This window comes from Dasypus novemcinctus, chromosome 4 (assembly GCF_030445035.2).
Source record: "Dasypus novemcinctus isolate mDasNov1 chromosome 4, mDasNov1.1.hap2, whole genome shotgun sequence".
In the NCBI taxonomy this organism is placed as follows: Eukaryota; Metazoa; Chordata; class Mammalia; order Cingulata; family Dasypodidae; genus Dasypus; species Dasypus novemcinctus.
The window spans coordinates 45319689-45347136 of NC_080676.1; the positions used below are offsets into that span (position 1 = coordinate 45319689).

Genomic DNA, 27448 nt, shown 5'->3' on the forward strand with positions numbered 1-27448 from the left:
AAAACATCTTTGAGACCAAGGACCCTAGTCAGAGAGGAAAATGAAGGGCCTATATCAGACTGCTGGCTGGATTCTTCTTATTGTGGGAAGTCTCAGTGTATTCTCTGGAGTTATTGCTTTCTTCCCTGTCTTTTCTTACAAGCTTTGGTTCACAGGATGGAGCGTTCAGATTGCTTGTCCTATCTGGAATGGATCTTTGGTAGGGAAATATTTCATTACAAATATTGAGGGAAGGAAGGAAGGAAGGGAGGGAGGGAGGGAAGGAGGGAGGAAAGGAGGAAGGAGGGAGGGAGGGAGGGAGGGAGGGAGGATAACATGTTCTTTTAAAATTTTTCAGCAATATTAAGAAGTTAAAATTCTGTGGAAAATCAGAATTAACCTAAGAACATTGATTTCTATTAGTTGCATTTTAAATACAGAATGTTTCTTAATATTGTTTTATCATGTAAACTGTAATCAAATGCTATTTTAAATTTTATTTAATGATATGTAATTTTAATCCTCTCACTTTGATATTCTGTGAAAAAATGCAATCTTTTTCTTGAAATTTGAATTTTGAGTTTAGAAAAAATAAAAACCATGTAAAATAATTTTAAATGGAGAATGAAGTAAAATAATTTTAAAATTTTACACTTTTATTAAAAACACCTAGGTTATCCCACCCTTTTCTTTGTTCTCATCTGTTTGAATGGAAAATAATTCAAGAAGTTGGTCAATAAGCTTCATTAGCTTCACAATCCAGTAGTGAAGTGTACAGGGGCCAAGTACATTGTCTGGCTGTAAGTATGTTCTCAATGTATGCCCACTGAATGACTACACAGATAAAAAACTGAATTCGTACCTCATCCCTTAGCCTAAGAAAAGAACACACCTAGCCTTGTGAATAGGTGACTTTTAAGGTGCTTTGATGTAAGAGGAGTTAGTTACACAGCTCTACCTGCCCAACAAATCCTGCCCTTGTTCTTTCCAGTGAGGCTTGACACTCACAACTGAAGACTAGAGAATTCGATTTTGAAGTTTTTGATCTTCAGGAATCTTCTATTAAAACATAGCCATTCTTGGGAAGAGCGACCTTTTAAGTCTTTAAATAATTAAATCCTTAACTGGGATATGACTTAAAAACAAGACATCAGGAAATATTACTTTTAATCTATTTATAAAATAAATATTTATCAATCTCCAACTTTTGGGTTACAACAGAGAATAAAACAAGGTCTCAATCTTGAAGAAAGTGGGTCTAATGGAGAAAGCAGGACAGTGGTACTAAAGAAAGAAACCCTTTAATGATATTTTTCTTTTTTATACCTACCACCCCCCTACCCAGTCTAGAACTGCAGTTTTTTTTCTCAGCACCTACCCTGAACCATACATTTATTCAAAGAAATATTTATTAAACATCAACTAAAATGCAGAGAAAAGAAAGCCATTTATTCAAGTGGTTTTCTTTTTTTTTTTTTGGTGAAACATGGTGAGAAAAATATTTTATATCAGGACCTGAAACATATTAATATATAAATGCATCTACATATTTCTGTCTAGGTAGATAGATATTAATATATATATAATTAGATCTAAATAATCAAAACAAAATTTCACAAAACAATACTTAAACTTCTAAATGAAATTTATTCTAATATTTTCTGTTCTATTTAAGTTTTTAAAATCTGATTTCACACCCCCTGATGCTTAACAAAACAATGATTGTAGTTCAACCCAGGGTCCCTTTCTTAAAACTTTCCATAGCCTTGCAGAATCTAACACAAGAGATTCAACAGGTGTTCATGATTTGATTTGATCACAGATTATTGAACTTGGACTTGTTCTAGGCCAAAGATCTGTTTTACTAATTAGACCCAGGGAAATGATATGATGCATCTTAAGAACATGGCTAGTGGTGGCCATCTTGTTCTGGGTGTGGCAGCATCAGGAAGTGGAATCAAACTGGTAGGATTTGGGGAGATTAATTAAGCTTTTGCTCAAATCCTGGATTTGACCTTGATCGGGAGCAGGACCCTGAGTTTCCTCATTGCCTGTACCTACAAAGGTAAAGAGAGCCCTGGTGAAATTTGTGGTTCCGGGACAATGAACACAGTTTGAATGAGGATTGCATAACAAAGAGCTTTGCCAATTTTACAGGACCACACAAATGCTGGTTAATACCGCTGTGCCTTTGTTTGTGCTCTACTCTCTGTCCAAATCCTTTGTTTTTAATCCCTTGCCATCTGCCTCACTCTCCTGCTCTCTGATGATCTGCTGAGTCCCCACCTCCTGGACCTCATCTCCTATCACCCTTCCTTTAACTCCTTTCTCTCCCATCACCTGGGCCTCCTTGTTGACTCTCAGACCGGCCAAAGTGTGTGTCTGCCTCAGGGCCATTTCTCCCTATTCAGGGTCTAACCCTCTTCCAGCACATGACTCACTCCTTAGCTACTTCAATTATCTGATCAAATGTCACTTTCTCACCCAGGCTTTACCTTACTACCCTACTTTAAAATCATAAACCTCCCCAAACCGACATTCCCAATCTCGACTATGCTCTTTTTCCCCCATATCCCTTCCCTTCTTTTAAGATACTATGTAATTTATATTCATTTGCCCCCTCCCCCTCCACTGAATGCAGAGTTTACAAAGGCAAGAACTCTTTTTTCAATTGTGTTTATTGCTGTATCTCTAGCACCTAGAACAGAGCGAGTCACATGCTAGGTGTTCAAAAAAAAATTCAATAAATATTGTTGAATGAGGGAATGAATCCTGTTCATCATGGTGCTACAGAATTCCTTAAGGAGTTGAACCCTGATGAGGTTGCAAGGACTAAAGGTCAAGCTGGTATTTATACTAAAGTGAGAAAAAAATCTTCAGTTTGAATAAGAATTCTCACTCTTTTCATAAGGTCTAAATTTGGAGCAATCTGGTGTTTTTTCCCCCAGGAAGTTTCCTATGGAACCACAGTTCTGTCTGATCAGGGTCAACTTCAAAAAGTCTCTGATGTTCCACAACCATCCTTGCCAATCACTTCTTCACTTGCCTCCAAAGTGTATCTTCCCCTGGTGGAAAGATAATTTGTACATTTCAATTATACAACATTTCTTTTTGCAAATGATCCCATATCTCTTTTGAGACATGTAAGAGAGAGATTTTTCCATGTGACACAGCACTTCATATTTGTTCAATGCCTTTTCATTCAAGGCTTTCTAAGTTCCTCACAAATATTGGTTCTCAGACTCTTCTAGCTCCATTCCAACAGTCACATGACAAGTATTTTATCTTGAATTTCTGAGCTAGGTTATTTAAAGATATCAAGGCTAAAAAGTATGCGGTGAGATCATAGGGCCTTATGATTTGGTTTAAACCTGGAAAACCTGGCTTGTAGATCAAGTTCTCCAATGAAGAGACTGCAGTATATACAGTGAGTTTAAACACAGGTACTGAAACCTGGAGGGTCCTGGGACCTGGCCAATGATGAGCCGCAGAGCTCACTCAGAACCTGTTTGCCGACAGGAGCTTGGAAGGAGAGGCGAGACTTACCCATGCAGGCCTCAGTGTCCTCATCCGTTAGCGGAGGGACTACATTTTACAGCTTCAACAATTTGTGATTTTAACTCCTTAATGGTCAATTTTCCACCTAGATATCCTATTGTTTCTTTAAACTCAGCTTGTTTCCAAAAAAATTTATCATCTTACCCAGAACCAATTCTTTCTTCTCCTAACTTCCCTGACATTGTCTGGGGCACCCAATTTTAGACCTTGGAGTGACTTTTGACTCAATCTTTTCCTGTAAACCAGTGCTTCTTAAATTTTAAAGTGCATAGAAATCACTCAGGAATCCTATTAAAAAGAAGATTCAGGAGGGCTGGGGAGGGTCTGAGATGTGGCATTTCTAACCAGTTTCTAAGGGTTGCCAACAGTGCTGATCTGTGGATGGCCAATCCCTGCCCTCCCATCCATCACATCCAATTTGTTGCCAAGTAACCTTGATTTTTCCTATGAGGCATCTCACTATGCTTTCCTTTCTCTCTGTTCTCTCTGTGCACCGTTCATCTCTCCCCATCACTTTCCACCACCACTTTCCTCTCCCTATCCCCACCAAGATTTATGCCTAGAAACTCTGATGGCCAAATTGTGGGACTCTATCCATTAGTAGGTCATAAAATCAACCTATTAGGTAGCAGCCAGCATTTAAACACACAAAAATTTAAAAATATTAGCATGAATCACACATAATGAGGGTATTATTTTAATTATATATAAAAATATTTGTAACTAGGTCATGATGCAAAATGTATTTCTTACTGTGGGTAGAGGTATTTTTTTTTAAGTCTAAAAGTCAGGAACGTTCTAGGACTCACTCCATTCCAATCCACCACACATCAACAACCAGGCTCGTCTCTCTAAACCTCTGTTAGAGTCAAGCTAGCGCCTTCTTCAAAAACCTTGTGTTTCACCATTATTTCCAAAGTCTGGACACCTTAGCATGAATTTCAAGGCTCTCCTCCTCCTGGCATGGATGAAGTCCTGGTCACATGGCTTTCAAGCCAATTTCCTACTCTTCTCTACCAAGAACCAATCCTCCATTTGGTCTTGGCTCCTTGATGTTCCCCAGTCATAACTACCGTCTCCCCACCCATACATGTGCTATTCCCTCTACTTGGACTGTCCCCCCTCCTGCCATCACCCAGCAAAATCACATCCATCCTTCAAACTCACCTCAAAACCTTTTCCCCCCATGTTGCTTTCATCGGCAATAGCCACCCCTGGAAGTGGTATCTTGTCACTGAGCTCTTCATGACAAAGAGCACTTAATTCTTTTTCCCTAATTTTGTGGGCATTCATCCATTTGCATTATTTTCATGTCTGTACTGTAAATTCCATTGATTGTTGAAACTGTTACTTGTACAGTGGTTACTTGGTGACCGTTACTTGTACAGCGGTTACTTGGTGACTTCGCTCAAGTTATTCAGCTTCTCTGTGCCTTAGTATCTTCTTCTATACGGTGGGACAATATCTACATAAGATTGTCATTATGAGGAGGAAACAAGTTAATACAGGTCAAGTGTTTAGTATAGTGCCTGACAGACAGTAAATGCTCAGTGAATGTTCACTGTTATCATTCTTTTATCTGCCCAGTGCCCATCCCTTCCTGTGTTCATGGTAGACGACAATTGATGTTAGAAAGGGAATAAATTAGCCCATATTTATATGATCCCTCTAAATGTTTCTATTCTGTTGTGACTGTTCCCTACTTCCTTCAATTCTTCTACTTCTGGAAGTTGCAGCCTCTGCTTTGTCAATCTAAAGATTTAGCGGTAAGGTTCACAATCCTCACGCAATAAAAGGGCTAGGAACTAGAGTTGCAAAACTCAGGTAAGGCCCTAGAACTGCCTGTAGAACAAGTCAATAGCATGTCAAGAGAGCTGAGAGAGGGCACTAAGGACTGTGCCTTCTCCTTTCACCACTCTGCCAGGCACCCCCTCCTCTTTGTCCTTGCTCACAGCTCAGCTGCCCTGCTTTTCCCAGCCTTTGACCTCTCAGACATACCCTCTCTCACATTTTCTTTTCCCACTCGAGTTGTCTTCTGTACCCTCAAATCTTCTTTTTTTAACTTCCCCTCTTAACCTAAAAATAAAATGTTAAAAAAGAAAGGAAATAATTAAAAGGTACTGATGCAAAATAGAAAGAAAGGAGAGGTAGAAAAGGGGAAGGCTCAGCCTCTCAGGAGGAAAACGCCCCACCTACTCTCTCCCAGACCCAAATGGGGACACAGATGAAGAGGAGTGCGCTCAGCTCTCAGGCCGCCATCCACAGGGTGGATCTGACAAGTTACTGAACCGCATTCATGCTCCAGCCTGCTCCGTGAAAGGTCTTTTTCAAAGTTTTATGTAAACAAAACAAAACTCAAGCTGGCAGCTATAACAGAAATAACAGGCAACTGCAATTCTACAGTATTTTTCAACTTTTGGAAGGAAAGAAAACGTTCACACCAAAGCGTTAAGGCAACCTGGGATGTGAGCATCTGATAAAGTCATTTTTCGCTCGGAGTTAAACCAGTCGGTGGGCATGAGTTCCCTCTGCTTTGCTTTCATGTCGTGTCAATTTTTCTTCCCCCGATTCACCACGTAAATTGAGGACTTTGCCTCTGAAGGTGTAAACTGGCCCCATGCCTCGGCCACAGCATCAGTGTTACAATGGCTCTTAATAATTCTCCTCAACCTCCATAAGGTCCCTGGGAAACTTTCCTCTTTCAGATTCAAGTCAGGAAAAGCTTTTGACTACAGATGGTTCTGTTTTTGTTCATGGAAGTTTTATGGTATGGTGATGCCAAGTCTGGAATTTCAGACTCAGCTACATGAGAAGTTGCGTGTGAGTGTATTTGCATATATTCTCCCCTCCACCCCCCAAATTCTTTAAATCCAACAAAATAAAATATGCCAGCAAAATGAAAAGACTAGGTCTCAAAACAATAAATATGCCAGGCCCGGAGTTACAAAGGTGGCATGCTACAAACCATATTGGTAAAAGCTCAGGTTTTTTCCCCAGTTAAATTTGTTGATACTATACATTACAGTCAGACTTATTTCTCAGTCAGAAACCCAAATTGCACTATTTTCAGATCTGTCCTAAGTAGATCTGCAATATTCTAGATCTTATTTCAGGTACATTTCTTCCTGGTTTTCTTTCTCAACCTCAAAACATTCCTTGACCAAGAACAAATGATTTATGGATTGAGAATAAGCAATTTCTAGGCTCAGTGACCACAAAATATCCTTTATATACCTAGTGTTGAATAAAAAATGAGCTAAGAGTTTTTTTTTAACTCTATCTATTGCTCAATTCTGGTGACACCATTTCCACCTTTGTTTAACTATTTTCATTCTGCCTTTTTCCTTCAATAGAGACTATAAAGAAAAACTCCTTTGGAAAGCCGGACACCACCACACCCAGAACAATAAATTCCGCAACATGTAATTCATTCTAATGATAATCTTTGTTACTTGAGAAACAGGGATCGTGTATTTGTATCTCATCAACAAGCCAAGGTTGCAGACTCTCAAGAGAAAGCAAATGATAAAAGACAATGCCACCACGGGGAAGGTTTTCAGGTTCTATGACAGGTTTCCACTCCGGTTCCTCTCATTTGCAGTTTTAGCAAGTTGTGATAAAGATGAACAAGAGACAATTAATCAAAATAAAACATATGGCAAGGGTTATAAAGTCAAGCTTTTATTACAGTGACACGTTAGAATAGAGGAGGTTATAATTGTGTTGGCAAAGGCAACCTGGAGAATCGAAAAATGAGTTTGTATGAATCATGTCTTTGTGTGTCTGATGGCTTATTTTCCTCTTTGTAACCAGTTGCTTTCATGGATGAAGAGGAGATCAGGGTCATAAATCCATTTAGCCATTTGCTGTTCCTTCTAGCTCATGATAAAGTTGTCAAACTGTGAGATGGATTGTACTCTTTCTGGAGGCATGTTCTATCATGGTTGCTATTTTTTCATTTTCACAGGCCATCACAGCTGGTGTACTTCTACTTCTGGCTCACAAAGAGTGGACCCAGAGATATCTGGTAAAATATGGGTGTCAAGCAGGAAGGTAGAGTGGATTCAGAGGGCAAATAGTTCAGGGAGGACCCCAGAGACATGAGTTCCAGTTATAATTGCATTCAACCTAATTGATGCCCTTACTATGATGGATTTCAGTTATTACTGAAAATATATATATTACTATATATATATATTATATATATATAATATATTTAATATATATAAAATATATATATTACTGAAAATATATAGTTTATTAACTAAATGTTTTAAATTAAGATCTTTTATCTGATTCCCGCTCCAAACATTTCCTACAAGTTCCTGTGATTATTGTAAATATTTAGAGCAGACAGAGACAGTATTACTGCTACCGTCTAAATGTAATCATTTTGAAGGAATGGATCTATAAGCACCTCTGCTTTTAATAATGCATTTTATTTTCAAGTTTCCACTCCCAATTTGGGGTCTTCTTCCAATCTCCCTGTTACCTCTCCTCCTATATAAGGATGAAAAGTCTATAGTATCTTGCCACTTGACAATATAAAGCAAGGTGACCCCATGATTCAGAAAAACCTTGTTGGATCTGATTATAGATTTTCTTCCTCTGACTAAGCAGTGCTTCCCAAACTTTGATATGTGTGTGTGAACCTCCTGGTTGGTTAAAATGTAGATTCTGGATTAGTCCTGCTGGGTAAGGCTTGATATTCTGCATTTCTTTTTTTTTTTTTTTTTTTAAGATTTTTAAATTTATTTTTCTCCCCCCCACACCACCTGCTGCCCCAGTTGTCTGTTCTCTGTGTCCATTTGCTGTGTGTTTTTCTGTGTCTGCTTCTATTGTTGTCAGCAACACCGGCAATCTGTGTCTCTTTTTGTTGCATCATCTTGCCACGTCAGCTCTCCATGTGTGCAGTGCCATTCCTGGGCAGGCTGCACTTTCTTTTGCACTGGGTGGCTCTCCTTAGGGGGCGCACTCCTTGCGTGTGGGGCTCCCCTATGCGGGGACACCCCTGCATGGCAGGGCACTCCTTGCGTGCATCAGCACTGCGCATGGGCCAGCTCCACACGGGTCAAGGAGGCCTGGGGTTTGAACCACGGACCTCTCATGTGGTAGGCGGACGCTCTAACCTTTGAGCCAAATCCGCTTCCCAAGATTCTGCATTTCTAACCAGCATCCAGGTGTTGTCAATGGTTCTGAACCATGGACCAAACCCCAAGCAGCAAATTCCTAGAGTAGGGAAGGGAATCTGTTACCTCATCTTCATTTCTCTCAACCCGGAATGGTTCTCTTCCCATGACAGGAGATAAACAAGTAAGTTTGTTGAGTGGAATTGATTTCCTTCTTGCCCCAGTTGGCTGCTCTGTCATTCTCCTCTGGTGAAGGTTGGAGGAGAGGCTTCAAGGGACTAAAGGGGAGGCTGGAACCCATTTCTACTTCATTTCCCAGTAGAAGAGATTAACAACCAGTAGTTCTGTCTTCACTATTGCCAGGAATCTTTTAAAATATCTAGCCCCCAAAGTGACAGTTTGTTTCTTCTTTATTTTCAGTGGGAAGCCAGCTTCACCTTTGTGGTTCTGAGCATTGTGGGATGCCCACTTCATTTCGCAGTTGCACTGGAATCCGCTCTCCTCGGCCCGTATTGCTTCTACTCGTTTTCAGGGATCGCAGGAACCAATTACCTTGGTTACGTGGTTGCCTTTCCTTTTCCATATGCAAAATTCCCCTCAGTCTGTGTGGACCCCCCCCACTATGAAGAGTACCACCTGACACTTCAAGCCCTCGACCTGTGCCTGAGTGTTGCCATGTTCTGTGCATCCCTGACAGTGGTTGTCAAGCTCTCAGCAAGACTTATCTGGAATGGAGACATAAACGTAAGTTTCAGAAAAGGGGGAGCCAGTCTGTGTTTCATCCTGAACGCTAAAAAGGAAGGTTTGGTATATTAATACTTGGTCTGCCTTTCTTACCTACTACTGTATCCTGTGTAATGATGCTAGTCAGTGCTTGGCATGTAATAGATACTCAATAACTGCTTTTGAATGAATGAATGTATGGAAATACCTTTTTTTTTCTTATATTTAAATAAAAGGTTTTTTAAATTAATAGATCACAAGGAATGTTACATTAAAAAACATAGAAGAACAAAAAACATAAGAGGTTCCCGTATAACCCACTCCCCACCCCCCACCACATCAGTTTTGTAAATTGTATTTTTTTGAAGATATATACATCACACAAAAAATGTTACACTAAAAAATATAAGAGTTTCCTGTATAACCCCCTCCCCCCACCTCACTTCTCCCACACCAACAACCTCCCTCATCATTGTGCACCCTCATCATACTCAGGGAACACATTTTGGAGCACTGCTGCACTACACAGATAATAGTTTACCCTGTAGTTTGCACTCTCCCCCAGTACATTCAGTGGGTTATGGCAGGATATATAAAGTCCAGCAGCATCTGGCCCTGAAATATCATTTAGAACAACTCAAAGTCCCAAAATACCCCCATATCACATCTCTACTTCCTTCTCCCTGCCCTCAGCAAATACTGTGGCCACTTTCTCCACATCGATGGTACAATTTATTCTATTACTGGTCACAATAGTTTTATAGTAGAATATCAGTAAGTCCACTCTAGTCCATATTTTATTCCTCCATTCTGTGGACCCTGGGATGTCGATGTCTCCTCCACTCTAGATCGAGAGGGGGCTTAGATTCCACATGGATGATGGATGCAATTCCTCTACTTACAGTTGTAGGCACTCTTGATTCCCTAGTGTGGTAGCTGACTATCTTCACCTCCCTGTTAGCTGACCGAACGAGAGAGTAGGAGTCACCACTCTGCTGAGGCTCAGGGCCCAGCTGGCACATGGGCAGTCCAGAGAGTCAAGTCTCCTGAGGATGGACCATCCCTCCAGCTTGTCATAGACTTCACCCTTGTAGGCGTCAGCTTGCAAACTTCCTCATCCCCCCAGATTCCTTTAAGTCTATCTTCCAGTCTCTAGCTCTCTGAGACAGCTTGGTTTGCTTGTTTCATATCAGAGAGGTCATATAGTATTTGTCCTTCAATGACTGGCTTGCTGCACTCAACGTAAGGTCCTCAAGATTCATCCATGTTATCATATGTGTTTGTACTGTATTCCTTATAGCTGAGTAGTATTCCGTTGTATGAATATACCACATTTTATTTATCCATTCATCCATTGATGGGTATTTGGGTTGATTCCATCTTTTGGCAATAGTGTATAATGCTGCTATGAACACTGGTGTACATATATCAGTTGGTGTCCTTATTTTCAGATCTTCAGGCTATGTACCCAACAATGGAATTGCTGGGTCATATGACAAATCTATAGCTAACTTTTTGAGAAACCACCAAACAGTCCTCCAGAATGGCTGGATCCTTCTGCATTCCAACCAGTAGTGGATGAATGTTCCCATTCCTCCACATCCTCTCCAGCACTGGTAGTCTTCTGTTTTTTTGATAGCTGCCAGTCTTATGGGAGTAAGGTGGTATCTCATTGTAGTTTTGATATGCATTTCCCTAAGAGATAGTGATTTTGAGCATTTTTTCATGTGCTTTTTAGCCATTTGTATTTCTTCTTTGGAGACGTGTCTGTTCAAATCTTTTTCCCATTTTTTAAATGGGTTCTTTGTCTTTTTATTTTCAAGATACAGGAGTTCTTTATATATGCAGGATATAAGTCTCCTATCAGAAATATGGTTACCAAATATTTTCTCCCATTGTATAGGCTCTCTTTTCACTTTCATGACAAACTCCTTTGAGGTGCAAAAGGCTTTAATTTTGAGGAAGTCCCATTTATCTATTTGTTCTTTTGCTGCTCATGTTTTGGGTGTGAGTTCATGAAGACCATTTCCTATTACAAGCTCCTATAGATGCTTCCTTACATTGTTTTCCAAGGTCTTTATGGTCTTAGCTCGTACATTTAGGTCTTTGATCCATCTTGAGTTGATTTTTGTATAAGGTGTGAGATGGTAATCCTCTTTCCTTCTTTTGCATATTGATATCCAGTTCTCTAGACACCATTTATTGAAGAGGCCACTCTCTCCCAGTTGAGTGGGCTTGGTGGCCTTGTCGAATATCAGGTGACTGTATATATGAGAATCTATATCAGAACTCTCAGTTTGTTTCCATTGGTCAGAGTGACTATCCTTGTGCCAATACCATGCCATTTTCACTACTGTAGCTTTGTATTATGTTTTGAAGTCTGGTAGTGTGAGTCCTCCAGCTTCATTTTTCTTTTTCAATATGTCTTTGGCTATTTGGGGCCTCTTTCCTTTCCAAATAAATTTCATAGTTAGTTTTTCTAGTTCATTAAAAAATGCTGTGTTGATTTTTATTGGGATTGTTTTGAATCTGTGTATCAGTTTTGGTAGGATAGACATCTTAATAATATTTAGTCTTCCTATCCATGAGCAGGGAATATTCTTCCATTTGTTTAGGTCTTCTTTGATTTCCTTGAACAGTTTTGTGTAGTTTTTCTGTGTTTAAGTCTTTTACATCTTTGGATAAATTTACTCCTAGGTATTTAATTTTTTTATTTGCTATTGTAAATGGTATTTGTTTCTTGATTTCCTCCTCAGATTGCTCATCATTGGTGTACAGAAATGCTACTGATTTTAGTGCATTGATCATATACCCTGTGACTTTACTGAACTCATTTATAAGTTCTAGAAGTTTTATTGTAGATTTCTCAGGCCTTTCTATGTATAGGATCATGTCATCTGCAAACAGTGAAATTTTTTTTTTTTAAGATTTATTTATTTATTTAATTCCCCCCCCTCCCCTGGTTGTCTGTTCTTGGTGTCTATTTGCTGCGTCTTGTTTCTTTGTCCGCTTCTGTTGTCGTCAGCGGCACGGGAAGTGTGGGCGGCGCCATTCCTGGGCAGGCTGCTCTTTCTTTTCACGCTGGGCGGCTCTCCTTATGGGTGCACTCCTTGCGTGGGGTTCCCCTACGTGGGGGACACCCTTGCGTGGCACGGCACTCCTTGCGCGCATCAGCGCTGCGCATGGCCAGCTCCACACAGGTCAAGGAGGCCCGGGGTTTGAACCGCGGACCTCCCATATGGTAGACGGACGCCCTACCCACTGGGCCAAAGTCCGTTTCCCCAAACAGTGAAATTTTGATTTCTTCCTTTCCTATTTGGATTCCTTTTATATCTGGGTCTTGCCTCAGTGCTCAAGCAAGTACTTCTAAAAATGTTAAATAGAAGGGGTGATAGTGGACATCCTTGTCTTGTTCCTGATTTTAGAGGGAAAGATTTTAGGATTTCACCATTGTAAATGATGTTAGCTGTGGGTATTTCATATATACCCTTTATTATGTTCAGAAAGTTTCCTTCTATTCCTATCTTTTGCAGTGTTTTTATCAAGAAAGGGTGCTGTATTTTGTCAAATGCTTTTTCTGCATCTATAGATATGATCATGTGATTTTTTTCCTTCAATCTGTTTATGTGGTGTATTACATTAATTGATTTTCTTATGTTGAACCATCCTTGCATACCAGGAATGAAGCCCACTTGGTTGTGGTGTATAATTTGTTTAATGTGTTGTTGAATACAATTAGCAAGTATTTTGTTGAGGGTTTTCATATCTAGGTTCATTAGAGAGATTGGTCTGTAATTTTCCTTTCTTGTGGTGTCTTTCTTTGGCTTTGGTATTAGGGTAATACTGGCATCATAAAATAAATTAGACAATGTTCCTTCTATTTCAATTTTTTGAAAGAGTTTAAGCAAAATTGGTGTTCTTTCCAGAATGTTTGGTAGAATTCACCTGTGAAGTCATCTGGCCCATGGCTCTTCTTAGTTGGGAGGTTTTTAATGACTGACTCTATCTCTTTACTTGTGATTGGTTTGTTGAGATCATCGACTTCTTCTTTTGTCAATGTAGGCTGCTTACATGTTTCTAGGGATTTGTCCATTTCCTCTAAATTGTCTTTCTTATTGGAATACAGTTTTTCAAAGTATCCTCTTATGGTAGTCTTTATTTCAGTGGGGTCAATGATGATATCACCCTTCTCATTTCTTATTTTTGTATTTGCATCTTCTCTTTTTTTCTTTATTAGTCTAGCTAAGGGTTTTTCAATTTTATTGATCTTCTCAAAGAACCAGCTCTTTGTTTTGTTTATTTTTTCAAGTGCTTTCCTATTTTCTATTTCATTTAGTTCTGCTCTGATCTTTGTTATCTCTTTCTTTATTTTTTCTTTGGGGTTAGTTTGTTGTTTTTTTACTAATTCCTCCAATTGTTCAGTTAGTTCTTCAATTTTAGCTCTTTCTTCTTTTTTGATGTATGACTTTATGGTTATGAATTTCCCTCTCAGTACAGCTTTTGCTGCATCCCATAAGTTTTGATACGTTGTGTTATCATTTTCATTAGTTTCAAAGTAGTTATTGATTTCTTTTGAGATTTCCTCCTTGACCCACTGTTTTTCTAAGAGTGTGTTGTTTAACTTCCATATCTGGGTCTCTGGCCCTTGCAGATTTCCAGCTTCACTCCACTGTGGTCAGAGAAATTATTTTGTATGATTTCGATCTTTCTGAATTCATTGAGACTTTCTTTGTGGCCTAGCATGTGGTCTATCTTGGAGAATGATCCATGTGCACTTGAGAAAAATATATATCCTGCTGCATTTGGGTGTAATGCTCTATATATGTCTATTAGGTCCAGATCCTCTAATATATTCTTCAAAGTCTGTATTTCTTTATTGATCCCCTTTTGAAATGTTTGGTCCAATGGTGATAGTGGTGTATTAAAGTCCCCAGTTGTTGAGGCATCTATTCATTCACTTAGTTTTTCCAGTGTTTTCCTCTTGTATTTGGAGGAGCCTTTGTTAGGAGCATGAATGTTTATGATTGTTCTTTCTTCTTGAAAAATTATCCCTTTCACTAATATGTTTTGTCCATCTTTGTATCTAACAACTGTTTTGCATTTAAAGTATTTTTTCTGATATTAATAAAGCTACTTCTTCCCTTTTTTGGTTACTGTTTGCTTGTAAGATTGTTTTCCAGGCATTCACTTTCAGACCTCCTTGAATCCCTGGATCTAAGATGTGTTTCTTGTAGAAAACATATAGATGGGTCATATTTCCTTATCCAATCTTCCAATCTGTGTGAGTTTAATCCATTGACATTTAATGTTATTATTTTCAAGGAATTACTTATATTAGCCATATTTTCTTTGGATTTGTGTTTGTCTTATGTTGTTAGGGTTTTTTTTCTCTTTTTATAGTTTTAATTGTTCTTACACTCTCCTCCAACTCTGTCTCTCCTGTTTTTTTCTTTCCTCCTGAAGAACTCCCTTTAGTATTTCTTGAAGGGCAGGTTTCTTGTTGGCATACTCTCTTAGTTTCTGTTTATCTGTGAATATTTTAAACTCACCATCATTTTTGAGTGCTAGCTTTGCTGAATAGAGTATTCTTGGTTGGAAATTCTTTTCTTTTAGTACCTTGACTATGTCATACCACTGCCTTCTTGCCTCCATGGTGTCAGATGAGAGATCAGCACTTAATCTTATGGATCCTCCCTTGTACGTGATGGTTCTCTTTTCTCTTGCTGCTTTTAGTATTTTCTCTTTGCCTTGTGCATTGGATAATTTGACAAGTGTGTGTCTTGGGGTAGGCCTGTTGGGATTTATGCTGTTCAGAGTGCTTTGTGCTTCCTATATATGTACATGCATCTCCCTCAATAGGTTTGGGAAGTTTTCAGCCATTATTTCCTCCAACACCCCTTCGATCCCCTTTCCCTTCTCTTCTCCTTCTGGGATGCCTATAATGTGTATATTTGTGAGTTTTGCATTGTCATTTAGGTCCCTAAGTCCCTGCTGGATTTTTTCTATCTTTTTATTGATTAATTCTACTATCTGTTTGATTTCAGATGTACTGTCTTCCACATCACTAATTCTTTCCTCTGCCTTTTCAAATCTGCTGTTATTTTCTGAGAGTGTATTTTTGATTTCTTGGATTGTGCTATTGATCCCCATCATCTCCATGACCTTTTTGTACATGATCACAACTTCTTCTGTATGCTCTCCAAGTGTTTTCTTAATATGCTTAATCTCCTCCTTAACTTCATTGAATTGGTCCATGGTACATGTTTTGAGAGCTTTAATTACTTGTTCAATGTTTCACTTCTCTTCCTGGTTTTTAGTTTGTTCATTGGATTGGGCCATGTTTTCCTGATCATTGGTATGGACTGTAGTTTTTTGTTGTTGTCTGGTCATCATTTTATCTTGTTGAGTTTATTCTGTTGATTATCTTCTTATTCCAGTCTTGTGGTTTAATTAGTTGTTGTTTGTGTATGTGTATTAAGTCTTCTCTTTGTCACTTTTTTCTTCTTATTCTATTTCCTTGTTGTTGGCTAAGTTCCCTTGAGCAAACACCACTTCCGCTTTAGTCTAGCTAGATTGATATCCAGACTCCTCCAGCCCTGAAGTTTCCTCAAACAGCCTGCTCCGGTAGAACTCCATCACCACACAGCCAGTCTTTTGTAAGAGAGATGACGATGGTGTACTTACTCAGGTGCCATCTTCTGAAAGGAAATATCTTGATGTAATAACTACAGCTATGGCTGTAGATATCAGCAGCCAATTTGTATTTCAATCCCCAATTTTAAAAATTGCTAATAGAGATGAATAGTAAGAGCTTTTTGTCTATTTAAACCAGCATCTTTAATATTTTTCACATCAGTCAAATACAGATATCTTAATTTTGCTTTTATCAATTCAAACAGGTATAAATGCTCTTTGGCTAGAAAAGATGTAAAAAAAATTCTCGTGCTATTTCCTATTTTTGCTCCTACCTAATTAGAGAGGCTGTTCTATCCCCCATCGAGTTTAGCTTGCAAGCTTTTCTTAAGAGAGCTAGTAATACTAACGGTATGATATTCATAGAAACAAGTACTGAGTGCTTTCTATGTGATGTGCCAGTGAACATCCCCATTTTAGATGGTAAATGGCTAGAGAGTTTGTATAACTTTTCCAAAGTCACACAGCTATTGAGTAGTAGGGCCAGATTGAGAACGAAGAGCTGTTTCACTTCATCAGGCCAGTTCATGAGGGCCTCTGCTGGCCCATTAAGATACATGCACGTCTTTAACCTCCAGGAGATTCAGAGCAGGGAGCAAAACGTGGGAAGAAGAGCACAGGGCGGCAGACTTGGCCCAGTGGTTAGGGCATCCATCTACCACATGGGAGGTCCGCGGTTCAAACCCCAGGCTGCCTCGACCCGTGTGCAGCTAGCCCATGTGCAGTGCTGATGCGTGCAAGGAGTGCCTAGTGTCCCCCGCATAGGAGAGCCCCACGCGCAAGAAGTGCACCCCGTAAGGAGAGCCGCCCAGTTCGAAAGAAAGTGCAGCCTGCCCAGGAATGGCACTGCACACACAGAGAGCTGACACAACAAAATGACTCAATAAAAAGAAACACAGATTCCCATGCCGCTGACAACAACAAAAGCGGACAAAGAAGAAGATGCAGCAAAAAGACACAGAGAACAGACAACAGGGGCGGGGGGGAGGGGAGAAATAAATAAATAAATCTTAAAAAAAAAGAAAGAAATTTATCTAGAGCTCCAATGCACGGCATTCCTTGTGCGCATCAGCACTGCACATGGGCCAGAAGCACACAGGTCAAGGAGGCCCGGGGTTTGAACCGCGGACCTCCCATGTGGTAGATGGATGCCCTAACCACTGGGCCAAGTCTGCCACCCCTAGATAAATTTCGTAAGCAGCCTTTCCTTCATGAGCATTTTCAGATGACTTGACACCATTTAATCCACGATGGTGGTGGATCACGTTTCATGAGTAAGGGTGAGTGACTGATATAATGAGAGATGATATTCTGCATTAATAATTATAACACTGCTCTGAGTCTACAGAAACAAATGCAGCCCGAGCAGAACTTTGTTACCATATAGGAACCTCAACTCTATTAGGCAAATTTCCAGCAGTGAAATAAATGCATTGTTTGCCAAATTTTCAGAAAAATTTCCTAGTAGGAAATCAAGGTAAATTGTTAGAGTGGGATACAGAATTCTATATAGTAGATTCTACATTTAATGAATTCACACAGTTATGTTGTTTATATTGATAACAAATGTTTTTTTTTAAGATTTATTTATTTCTCTCCCAGTTGTCTGCTCTCTGTGTCCATTCGCTGTGTGTTCTTCTGTGACTGCTTCTATCCTTATCAACAGCATGGGAATCTGTTTCTTTTTGTTGAGTCATCTTGTTGTGTCAGCCCTCCATGTGTGCGGCAGCATTCTTGGTCAGGCTGCACTTTCTTTCATGCTGAACAGCTCTCCTTACAGGGTGCGCTCTTTGTGCATGGGGTTCCCCTACGCGGGGGACTCCCCTGCGTGGCAGGGCACTCCTTGCGCGCATCAGCACAGTGCATGGGCCAGCTCCACACGGGTCAAGGGGGCCCAGGGTTTGAACCGCAGACCTCCCATGTGGTAGGCGGATGCCCTAACCACTGGGCCAAGTCCACTTGCCTGGTTTTTAAATTTTATGAAAATGTATCCTGAATATTGTATAGTATCCTGCTGATTCACACCACTTCTTTCAAACACTAGTAATGCTTTTAAAAGCTGCATTTTAAATGTCTGCCTGGAAACTAAAATTTTCATTAATGTAAATATAATACATATTAGGAAATTCAAGGGCCATAAAAAGTAGTGAAAAATAAAACAGTGATGGCTTGAAAAATTTGGGGAAATTGTAAGTGAAAGAATGAAATCAATTCTATTTTTTAAGATCCCTATGGAACAGTCAGTATTATGAGGAAAAATATTCACCTCTAAAGGTTTTTCTTCCTATCAGTTCAAAGACATGTTTTCAGAAACAATTCCAGCAGGCCCTTAGGAATCACCCCCTCCATTACTCTTTGTTCCCTGTGCCTGCTTGATTTAGTAGAATTGAGGTCATTTGTTACAGGTGACCCAGGGAAGGTGAGCAAATGTAGTCAGTTGATACCCAATTCAAACCACAGTGAGAAATGCTTGAAAGAGGAGTGAAGGGTTTGACGACTTTGATAGACACATAAAAAGGCATTGTGTGAGCCCTCCTACTTCCACGGGCTGGGGCAGAGGCTGGGAAATAAAAAAGAATCACCTGTTGTGAGACCCAGTGCAATATTCTGAAGTGACACTGTCAGACTTCAGGAGGCAATGCAGGGGGCAAACAAGCATAAACACAGAATTTAAGCTAAGAAACTAAAACAGGAAACAACCATAGCCAGAGCTGTCTACATTCTTGGTCCAGTAAGTAATAAAGGGATGGGAAAGGGAAGAATTGGGACGCCAGATGGGCTGCAGCTGTCCCCTGCAGCTACCCTGCCCCTCCTCCATGGAATGGAATGGCTCCCTTTGTTTTCCTTTCATTATTCTTTGTTATTTTTTTTGTAATGAAAGGGGGAAAGAAAATATTTTGCTCCTTGTCATATGATACAGAGGTAGTTTTTTTCCCAATGAATTGAGAAATATTTGCTTCCCATAAAAGATGTAGATAAGCCCTTTAAATGCTATTCAAAAACACGTGGGCCTGTTTCCCCAAACAGAAGACAAATTGGCAGCACGATATGGGCTCCAGATCTTCCAGTGGACTTATGCGGCCTCATTAGCAACATAAATGTGCTCTGAGACAAACTCATCTATGACTCTTGTCCTAAATGGCTGAGACCTCCGACTGGGCTTTACTAAGATCTTTCTGGTGCTTCTGGAAACTAGATTCTCTTGGGTAGATCCAAGTCAAACAGAAATTTATATTATAGAATCTAGGGGGGGAAATCACAATTACCACTCCTGTTATAGCTTTATTTTCTCTGGGACAATAGTAGTAGTGACAAGAAACTGGGTAATACAAGAATAATTGTAGACGCCATTTATTAGGCCGTTCCTATTTGTCAGGTGCTTTACCTCATTTATTCCTCACAGCACGCCCAGGCTCACTGTCCCCAGTCTTAGTTTTCTAGGGCTTCCATAACCAAGTACCACAAACTGAGCGGCTTAAAACAAGGGAAATGTATCCTCTCGTAGGCTGGAAGTCTGAAACTGAGGTGCTGGCAGAGCATGTGCCTTCTGAAGTCTCTGGGCATGAACTTGACCCGCGCCTAGCTCCTGGCTTCTGGAGCTCCAGGCATTTCTTGCCTGGTTGCGGAGTCACTGCAGTCTCTGCCTCCATCCTCACCTGGCCCTCTTCTCTCTCGGATCTGCCTGTGTCTCCTCTCCGGCTCTTATAAGGACACCTGTCGTGTTGGATTAAAGACCCATACGACCTCATTTTGACTAATTCCACCTGCGTGATCCTATATCCAAATGAGGTCACGGTCACAAGCTCTGTGGGTTAGCACTTCAACATAGCCTTTGGGGGAACACAATTCAACTCCCGACATCCCCATTTCACAGCTTAGAGCGCCGAGGCTGCTGTGCCGGGCCACCGGCAGGCCTCACGGAGGCAGCCCAGGCTCTTGGCTGCCGGGCCTGTCACCTCTCCGGCTCTGAAACAGCCGTCCTTCCCACCTCCAGTGACCTTACTTAGTCACACTTCTCTTGAACAATTTTCTTATGCTTCTCACAGACGAAAATTAACTTTCATTTTTTAGAAATAATGGAAGCCGTTTTCTAGGATACTTGCATTTCATTTACTCAGCGGGACCACACAAAGGGTGAGAGACCTTACTGAAAGAGAAGTAAGATTAAAGTGCTTACTGTAATGTCTTAAAGTAAGTTTGATATTTTGTCAAAGAGGAAACAGTAGGCAGAAAAGTGTTAGTATCCTGAGAATTGCTCTTTGTCAGTTTTCACTTTTTAAATTATCATGAGTTTCAACATATTTTCCTCTTGACATGCAATCAATGTAATCTTTTAATATCAAGCATCTTAGTGCTTGATATTATATTTATATTTAATATAGAAATATATTTATATTTAATATAAAATATCCTCTTTCCTCAACCTTAATCTAAAGTGTTATTAATATGAATTCACTTTCAAGCAAATATTATATATGTTGTACCTGAAAAATAAGAACTATGTGCAAAACAACAAAGAAAAATTTTTGTTTTATAAAAAGGGAGAAACTTGAGTAAAAGCTACAAGTCCCCATTCTCTTTAACCGTGAATGAATACAGAGAAAACTGAATTAATCCTGGTGGACATTTCAGAATAATTATAGTGGTGCTGCTATGTGAGTACAAACCATTTAGGAATGTAATGATGCTTGTTTGCTTCTTTTATTGTATTAATTAAAGAGAATACTTAGGGGTTGTTATTGGATGCCTATGTTCACTCCCCAAAGGAAAGAAGGGAGAGAAACAGAGGAAGCAATGAGGGACTTAGGAATGACACAATGACACTTTTCGTCCCAGACTGGCTCTAGGAGCCAGCAGGGACTGTGTGAAGAAGGTAGCAGTTCACACTCCCGCCCCCCTCACCCCCCCACTTTAGCTGAGACAGGACTTGAGCTTCTTCATCTGTAAGACCACAGGGCTTGGGACAACCAGGCCTTCAAGGCCCTTTCCAGACCTGCAAGCAGCAAACAGAATGGCTGGTTCTTTAAATATCCTAAGGCACATATCTCTGTCTCACCGTACTAGTTTGAGCCAGTAATATTACTCATGCAAGATAGTATGTGATTTAGTCATAGGTCTCCAGATCATTTCGAACTGTTTTGGAGAAACACCCTTCTTTATCTGTCATATCAAACCAGACACAGTTACCTTGCCAGGTGTCTCTTTAAAAACTTGCTATAATATTATTGAATAAGTAAGGAACTTAAAACTCCATTTCATTTTCAAAAGAGTTGTTTTTAAATGTTCTTTATTCTCTTACATTGTATAACTAACCTAGTGTCTTGGATGAAAAGAAAAGCTGCTGGTTAAAACAATGTAATTACTAGATGCTATACTGTAATGAGTGCCTCTGACAAGAGGAGTAGCTTCTATTCACTAATGTAAGACTTTCCCCAGTTATGAACCCAAAGCCCTAAATACAGTATCCGTTATTTATACCTGCTCCTCAACATTTAGTGAGTGTATATTATATACAAGATAGCATGCTAAGAACAATGGGAATCTCATATTTTTTTATGTAACATTTATGTAATCTAAAGCTTCTTTAAAAATAAAAAAAAAATAAATTATTAAAAAAAAAACACCTGACCATAAAAAAAATTACTGAAGAAAAGTAGAAATAGAAAGGTGAGCAAGACATGGCCATGCCCTCCATCATCTTATCAGGATTAGAGGGAAATAAGAATTGGGCTGAGGGACCAGTAGTCCAGGTGAGGAATACCATGGCATGGAGAGGAGGTGATGCATTTGAGAGATATTTAGAAACTAGAATCAACAGGACTTAATAGCAGTTAACATGTGGATAAGGGAGGAGTCCAGGAAGATGCTAAGGGTTTATGGCCCGTGAGAAACAAGATAGAGTGACTAGGTTTAGTGTGTGAGCCCCACTGCTGTCACTGGGGTAAATATGCAGTTTCAAGTCTCACCACTTGTAAAAAAAAACAATTTTGTAATTCCTCAAATACTAAACTGAGAATTACCATATGACCCAGCAATTCAACATCTAGGTATATGCCCAAAAAGAATTGGCAATGGGGACTCAGATACTCATACACCAATGTTTACAGCAACATTGTTCATGATAGCTAAAAGGTGGAAACAACTCAAATGTCTATTAACAGATGAATGGATAAATAAAAGCTGGTTATACATGCAGTGCAATATTATCAGTCATAAAAAGGAATGAAGTTCTGCTGCATGCTACAGCATGCTGAGTAAAGTAAGACAGACAAAAAAGGAAAAATATTGTATGATTCCAAGCAAGTTCCTAAAGACAGAAAATAGATTAGCGGTTACCAGGGGCCAGGGGGAAGGAGGAATGGAGAGTTTATTGTTTAATGGAGTTTCTATTTATGATGATAATAAAGTTTTTTGGTAATAGAGGGTGATAATGGTAGCTCAACATTGTGAATGTAATTAATATCATTGACCTAATTGTACATGTAAATAGTAAAAATGGGTAATTTTATGTACTATATGTATTACCACAGTAAAAAAAATATTTTTAAAAGCCATTGTGAAAACTTTATAGAGGGCAAAGAACCTACTCCATGGCTAAAGTTGGTCAATTGTCAGATATAAATAATGTCTCGCTTTTAGTTCATAATAGATCTAATACTGAAGTGTGAGGGCTCTAAGACAATTTCAATCTATGCCAATTTTACTTAACTTATCTCTGCTTTCTTTCTATGAAAACTGCAGTGGCAAAGATCACCCATTCATTAACTGTAGATGGCCAAGACCAACCTACTCTTCAGTATGCATCTTTCTTGAAACTGTTGACTACTCTTTCCATTAAACTCCCTCCCCCTTGAATTTCAGGAGCAATTCTCTTTGTTCCTCTTCCTTCTCTGTGGCTTCTCCTCTCCAGCCTCCTCTGAGAGCTCCTTTTGCTCTGTTCTCCCCTTAGAGGCTGGTGACATCAGTTACTGCCTTGGGGCTGATGCTCCACCCATCCTTATCTGTGGCCAATTCTACTCTCCCTTTCTAATGAGCTCTGTACCCAGCTAATTCCTGGACACTTCTCCCGGATGTCCCATGAACATATGAACATGTTCACAATGGATCATCACCCTCCTCCCATCATCTCATCCTATAGCAGCTCACTTGTCAGCACCCTTGATTATCAGGAGAAGCCAGAGACCTGGAGTCCTCCTCGAATCCTCACACCTGAGGCAATCCCCAGATAACTCTTAAATCTTTCTCCATTGTGCCTCCCTTTCTCAGCACTGACTATGGTGGCCTTCTATCTTCTTTCACCTGGACTTGTTTGCCTCCTGTCTTAAGATGCATCCTCCACCCAGGCTCTAGAATGAGATCTCTACAGTTCATATCTAGTCTTATTGCTCTCCTGCTTTAAACCCATCTGTGACTCCCCTTCACATTCAGGATATAGTCCAAAATCCTTTACATGATATCCACGCATATCCAGCTCCTCTCCAAGATTAGGAGTTCCTCGAGGGCAGGGAATGTCTTTTCATTCAGTCAGAAGTTATCTTTGGAGACCTTGTGCCAGGCACTATCCTCCTTCATATAGCACCCGGCCCTCAGGGAGCACATTGTTAAGAAAAGGGAGGGAAGGAAGCAAGAAAGGGAGGAAGGGAAGGGAAGAAGAGAGGGATGAAGGGATGGAGGGGGAAAGAATGGGAAAGAGAGGAAGAAGAATTAAAACAAGGGCTACCACCCCTAAGAGGTTTTTTCCTTTCAACCACCTCTGGACAGAACTGACCTCTTTTTCCTCTGGGCTACCATTGCAATCTATAAAGACCCCCAAAATTGCACCCTTAACATTTTCTTGATATAGTCTCCCGAATAGATTTCATACTTTTTTAGGATAATAACCATGACAATTCAACTCTGAACTCCTTGCCTGGCCTCATGAGGCCCAATAGTAAATAGGAGTTTAGTAAATGTTAAGTGAATGAATGCTTCTTTGTAGGTTTTTTCCCCAAGCGGACCTTAGTTTAAAAAGAAAAATTGAAAAAAAATTGAAGCCTCAGAGATCTCACAAAGAATATACTGAAAACCTCAGGAAAATTTCCCGACAAGATTTAATGACAAGAATTTTTCTGACTCAGCATTGTACAACTAAAAGTTAACACCATGACACTCCACACCTCTAGGAGGCACCGTTCCCATTAGAGTCTATGTAAATGGTACACCACAATATGAATGGTGCCCCCTACGGTTGTGCAAGATGGAAGCCTTTCTAGTTGGTCAGGAATTCTAGGTTTAATTCTGACAAACTGAGTTTAGGCCATCTATTTTCCCTTTCGCATTTCCCTTTCTTCCTCTACAAAATATAGTTGACTAGACCAGTATTTCCCACCATTCATGGTTTAAAAACCCCTCTTACATGAATAAATAATCTCATAAAAACCCTTAAGAATTTAAAAATAATGAAATCACTTTGTGTGGCTTAAAGCTGTTTTTAAAGATTATATTACAATATTCAATTTAATGTAATCTTTACAGTATTCATAATATAGTCAAGCAAGTTTCTACTTTTCCCATTTAATAGTTGGCATTCTACTTAAGATGAAACCAAATGTGATTAAAAAGCATGATATTTTTGACAAATTTTAAAGTGACATATACGGTTTCTGGTTTAGAGACCAAAGTATACTTAAAATTTAGAGTTATATTAACCTCTATGTTATATCCCATAAAAAACCAACCCAAATTTATTGTGTGATTTCAGGTTTAGAATCACTACATTTTATTTTTTATAAATAAAGAAATGAGAGATACTATCAAGTTAAAATTTGTGAACACTTCTCAGCAAATAGCAGTGTCTCTACTGTTACACTTTGCTAGCAATGAATGAAAAGCTAAACTGTATATAGTTTTCAGTATAGTTTCTCCTTTTAACATGAAAATAGATACATCCTGATATGCTCCATAGAATGCTGAGCAGATGAAGGCAACTCAGGGGGTTGAGGAAGATAATATTGAGGCATATTGACAAAATTATTATCATTTTCATGCTTTTTGTTACTTGGATTTCGACATCAGTGTTCCTTATAAAATCTGTCTTTGTCCAAGGACAATTATGGTTATCTAAATTAAACGATGTTTACAGTTGAAAATGTATGATAATTTAAAACAGCTGTCGCACAATGCAGTGTTTAGGCAAGCAATAACAAGCCGCCCCACCCCCAGCTTCCAAACAGTTGCATTTGAAAGGGAAAACAAATTATTTTATTAGTAGTACTTTAAATGGAAATTGAAATAGACTTCCTAAATCTTTTGGTGATATAAAAAGCCTCTCTGAAGGCCACTATGGTCTTCCAAGGGCCCGAGTACCACCAGTTGGGAAGTGCCATCAGATGCTTCTGGAAGTCCCTTCTACTGTGGACACTCCAAGTGCTAGCAAATGTGGTGCTGCTGTGTAGCAGCAGCCACTCTCACGGACATGGGGGTGGAGTGCAGCACTGCCTAAGTTGGCTATGACTTGTGTGGGATGGGGAACCAATAGGAAGAGATTTGTGGAGACAATGGGATAGGAAGTTTAGAATTGGGACAATCCCAGTAAGCCCATGGTATGTGTCAGGTACTATTATATATTCTGCACTAGGGGTTGGCAAACTATGGCCCATGGGCCGAAACAAGCCAGCTACCTGCTTTTGTATGGCCTGTAAGCTAAGAATAATTTCCATATCTTACAATGATTGAAAAAATTAAAAGAAGAGGAATAGCTCATGACACATGTGAATGTATGAAAAGGACGTTTGTGTTCATGAAGAGAGTTTTATTGGAAGACAGCTCATTTATTTCCATACTGGCTATGGCTACTTTCATGCTACAATGGAAGAGTTGAGCAGTTGCAACAGCAAATATCCACTATCTGGCTCTTCCCAGATAAAAGTTTGCTGACCCCTATTCTAAGTATTTGATATACATCAGTGAAGAAAACATAGTAAGAGGAGTCTATGTTCAAGTAGGTAGTAAACCCTAAACATAACCAAAAATGAAATCATGTGTTAGAAGGTGGTAAGTGCAATGTAAAAATAAAAAGTAAGCTAGGAAGGAGGAACTGGGAGTGGGGGTGTCAGTAGAGTAGCAGGTTGTAATATTACGTCTTACTAGCCATAACTAAAGTCATAACCTAAATCTACAGCAGGAGTATTTCACATTTACAAACAATTCACAAGTCATGGGGAATTCACTATAGCTATGGGATCCAAGAAGAATCCCCAGGAAGGAAAACAGGGAAAAGTAGATTTGCATTTCCATTCCAGGGAGTGGTGGCTGATTGAAGAAGAATTGCTTTTGCCATTATTTATGGTACATAGAGAACCTGATGTGCAGTAGGACTGTTGAAACCAGACAGTCTGAGGTTTAACTGTCTGCTCTATCACTTACCATCTGAGTACTCTTGAGCAAATCAATATTAATCCTCTCTAAGCCTAAGGTTCCTCATTTGCAAAATGGAGATAAAACCTCTTGCATATTGTCGCAAAAATGAAATGAGATAATTATTAAAAACCTAGTGCAGGGCATGGCACTTGATAGATGCTCAAGAAATGTTCGCTACCCTCCCCTCACTTCTAATCAAATTTCTAGCCTTGGCTCCCAATCAAAGATTACAGAAAGCACCATTTAACCTTCTGTTAATTATTAAAAAGCCCCAAACCAATCCAAGCCAGACAAAACAAATAGCAAATGGCCAGTAGAGATAGTCTACACACAGATTCCACACTTTCTTACACAGCCCCCACCCACAAAAGTAATGGCTCTTCTTGACTGTTTTATGCTCATGCCAGATATTTTATTACACGTATATTTCTTTTTTATACCTTTCTGCCATCCCCCTACACCAGTACCATGAATTTTATTCTCTCTGGTGATTCCTCTTAAATCCTTAAGTGGTGCTATGATGCTGTTACTTGAGTCATCTTTCATTGGGATCTTGTGACATAAACAAAGGCTAAATTAAATGTCAGAAGTGACACTCTATTTTCTTTGATAAACTGTACAAATAAACACTACTTTATTTTTTTTTTCTCCCTAGGGTCAAAAGAATGGACAATAAATTTGATGTGGTATGCCTCTTAAATTTGCCTTATTTGTGGTCATTTTTTAAAAATACTTGCAAAATTATTTTCATCTCTAAACTTTTTCTCTCTGTTTTTATAAAATAAAAATTGAAATAATTGCATATTTTTAGCCCTTTTTGATCATTAGCCTTGTCTTTTCTGATTTATTTGTTATATAAAAATGTAAAGTATATCATTTTTATTGAAGCTGTTTTAGAATCTGATAGTTTGTACTGAATGAATATTTTCTTTAAATTCTTCTTGTTCGCTGTATGGTGTGTCATTAAA

At 39.3% G+C, this 27448-nt stretch overlaps 1 protein-coding gene across 1 annotated transcript; it reads left to right on the top strand.

Moving 5' to 3' along the window:
- On the top strand, nt 1-27448 carry TMEM212 (transmembrane protein 212). The gene is made up of 4 exons (XM_004463951.4): nt 1-199; nt 7505-7564; nt 9087-9410; nt 27136-27448. Exons 1-4 carry the CDS (start codon nt 41-43, stop codon nt 27154-27156), a joined length of 564 nt encoding a protein of 187 aa, XP_004464008.1. The 5' UTR covers nt 1-40; the 3' UTR covers nt 27157-27448.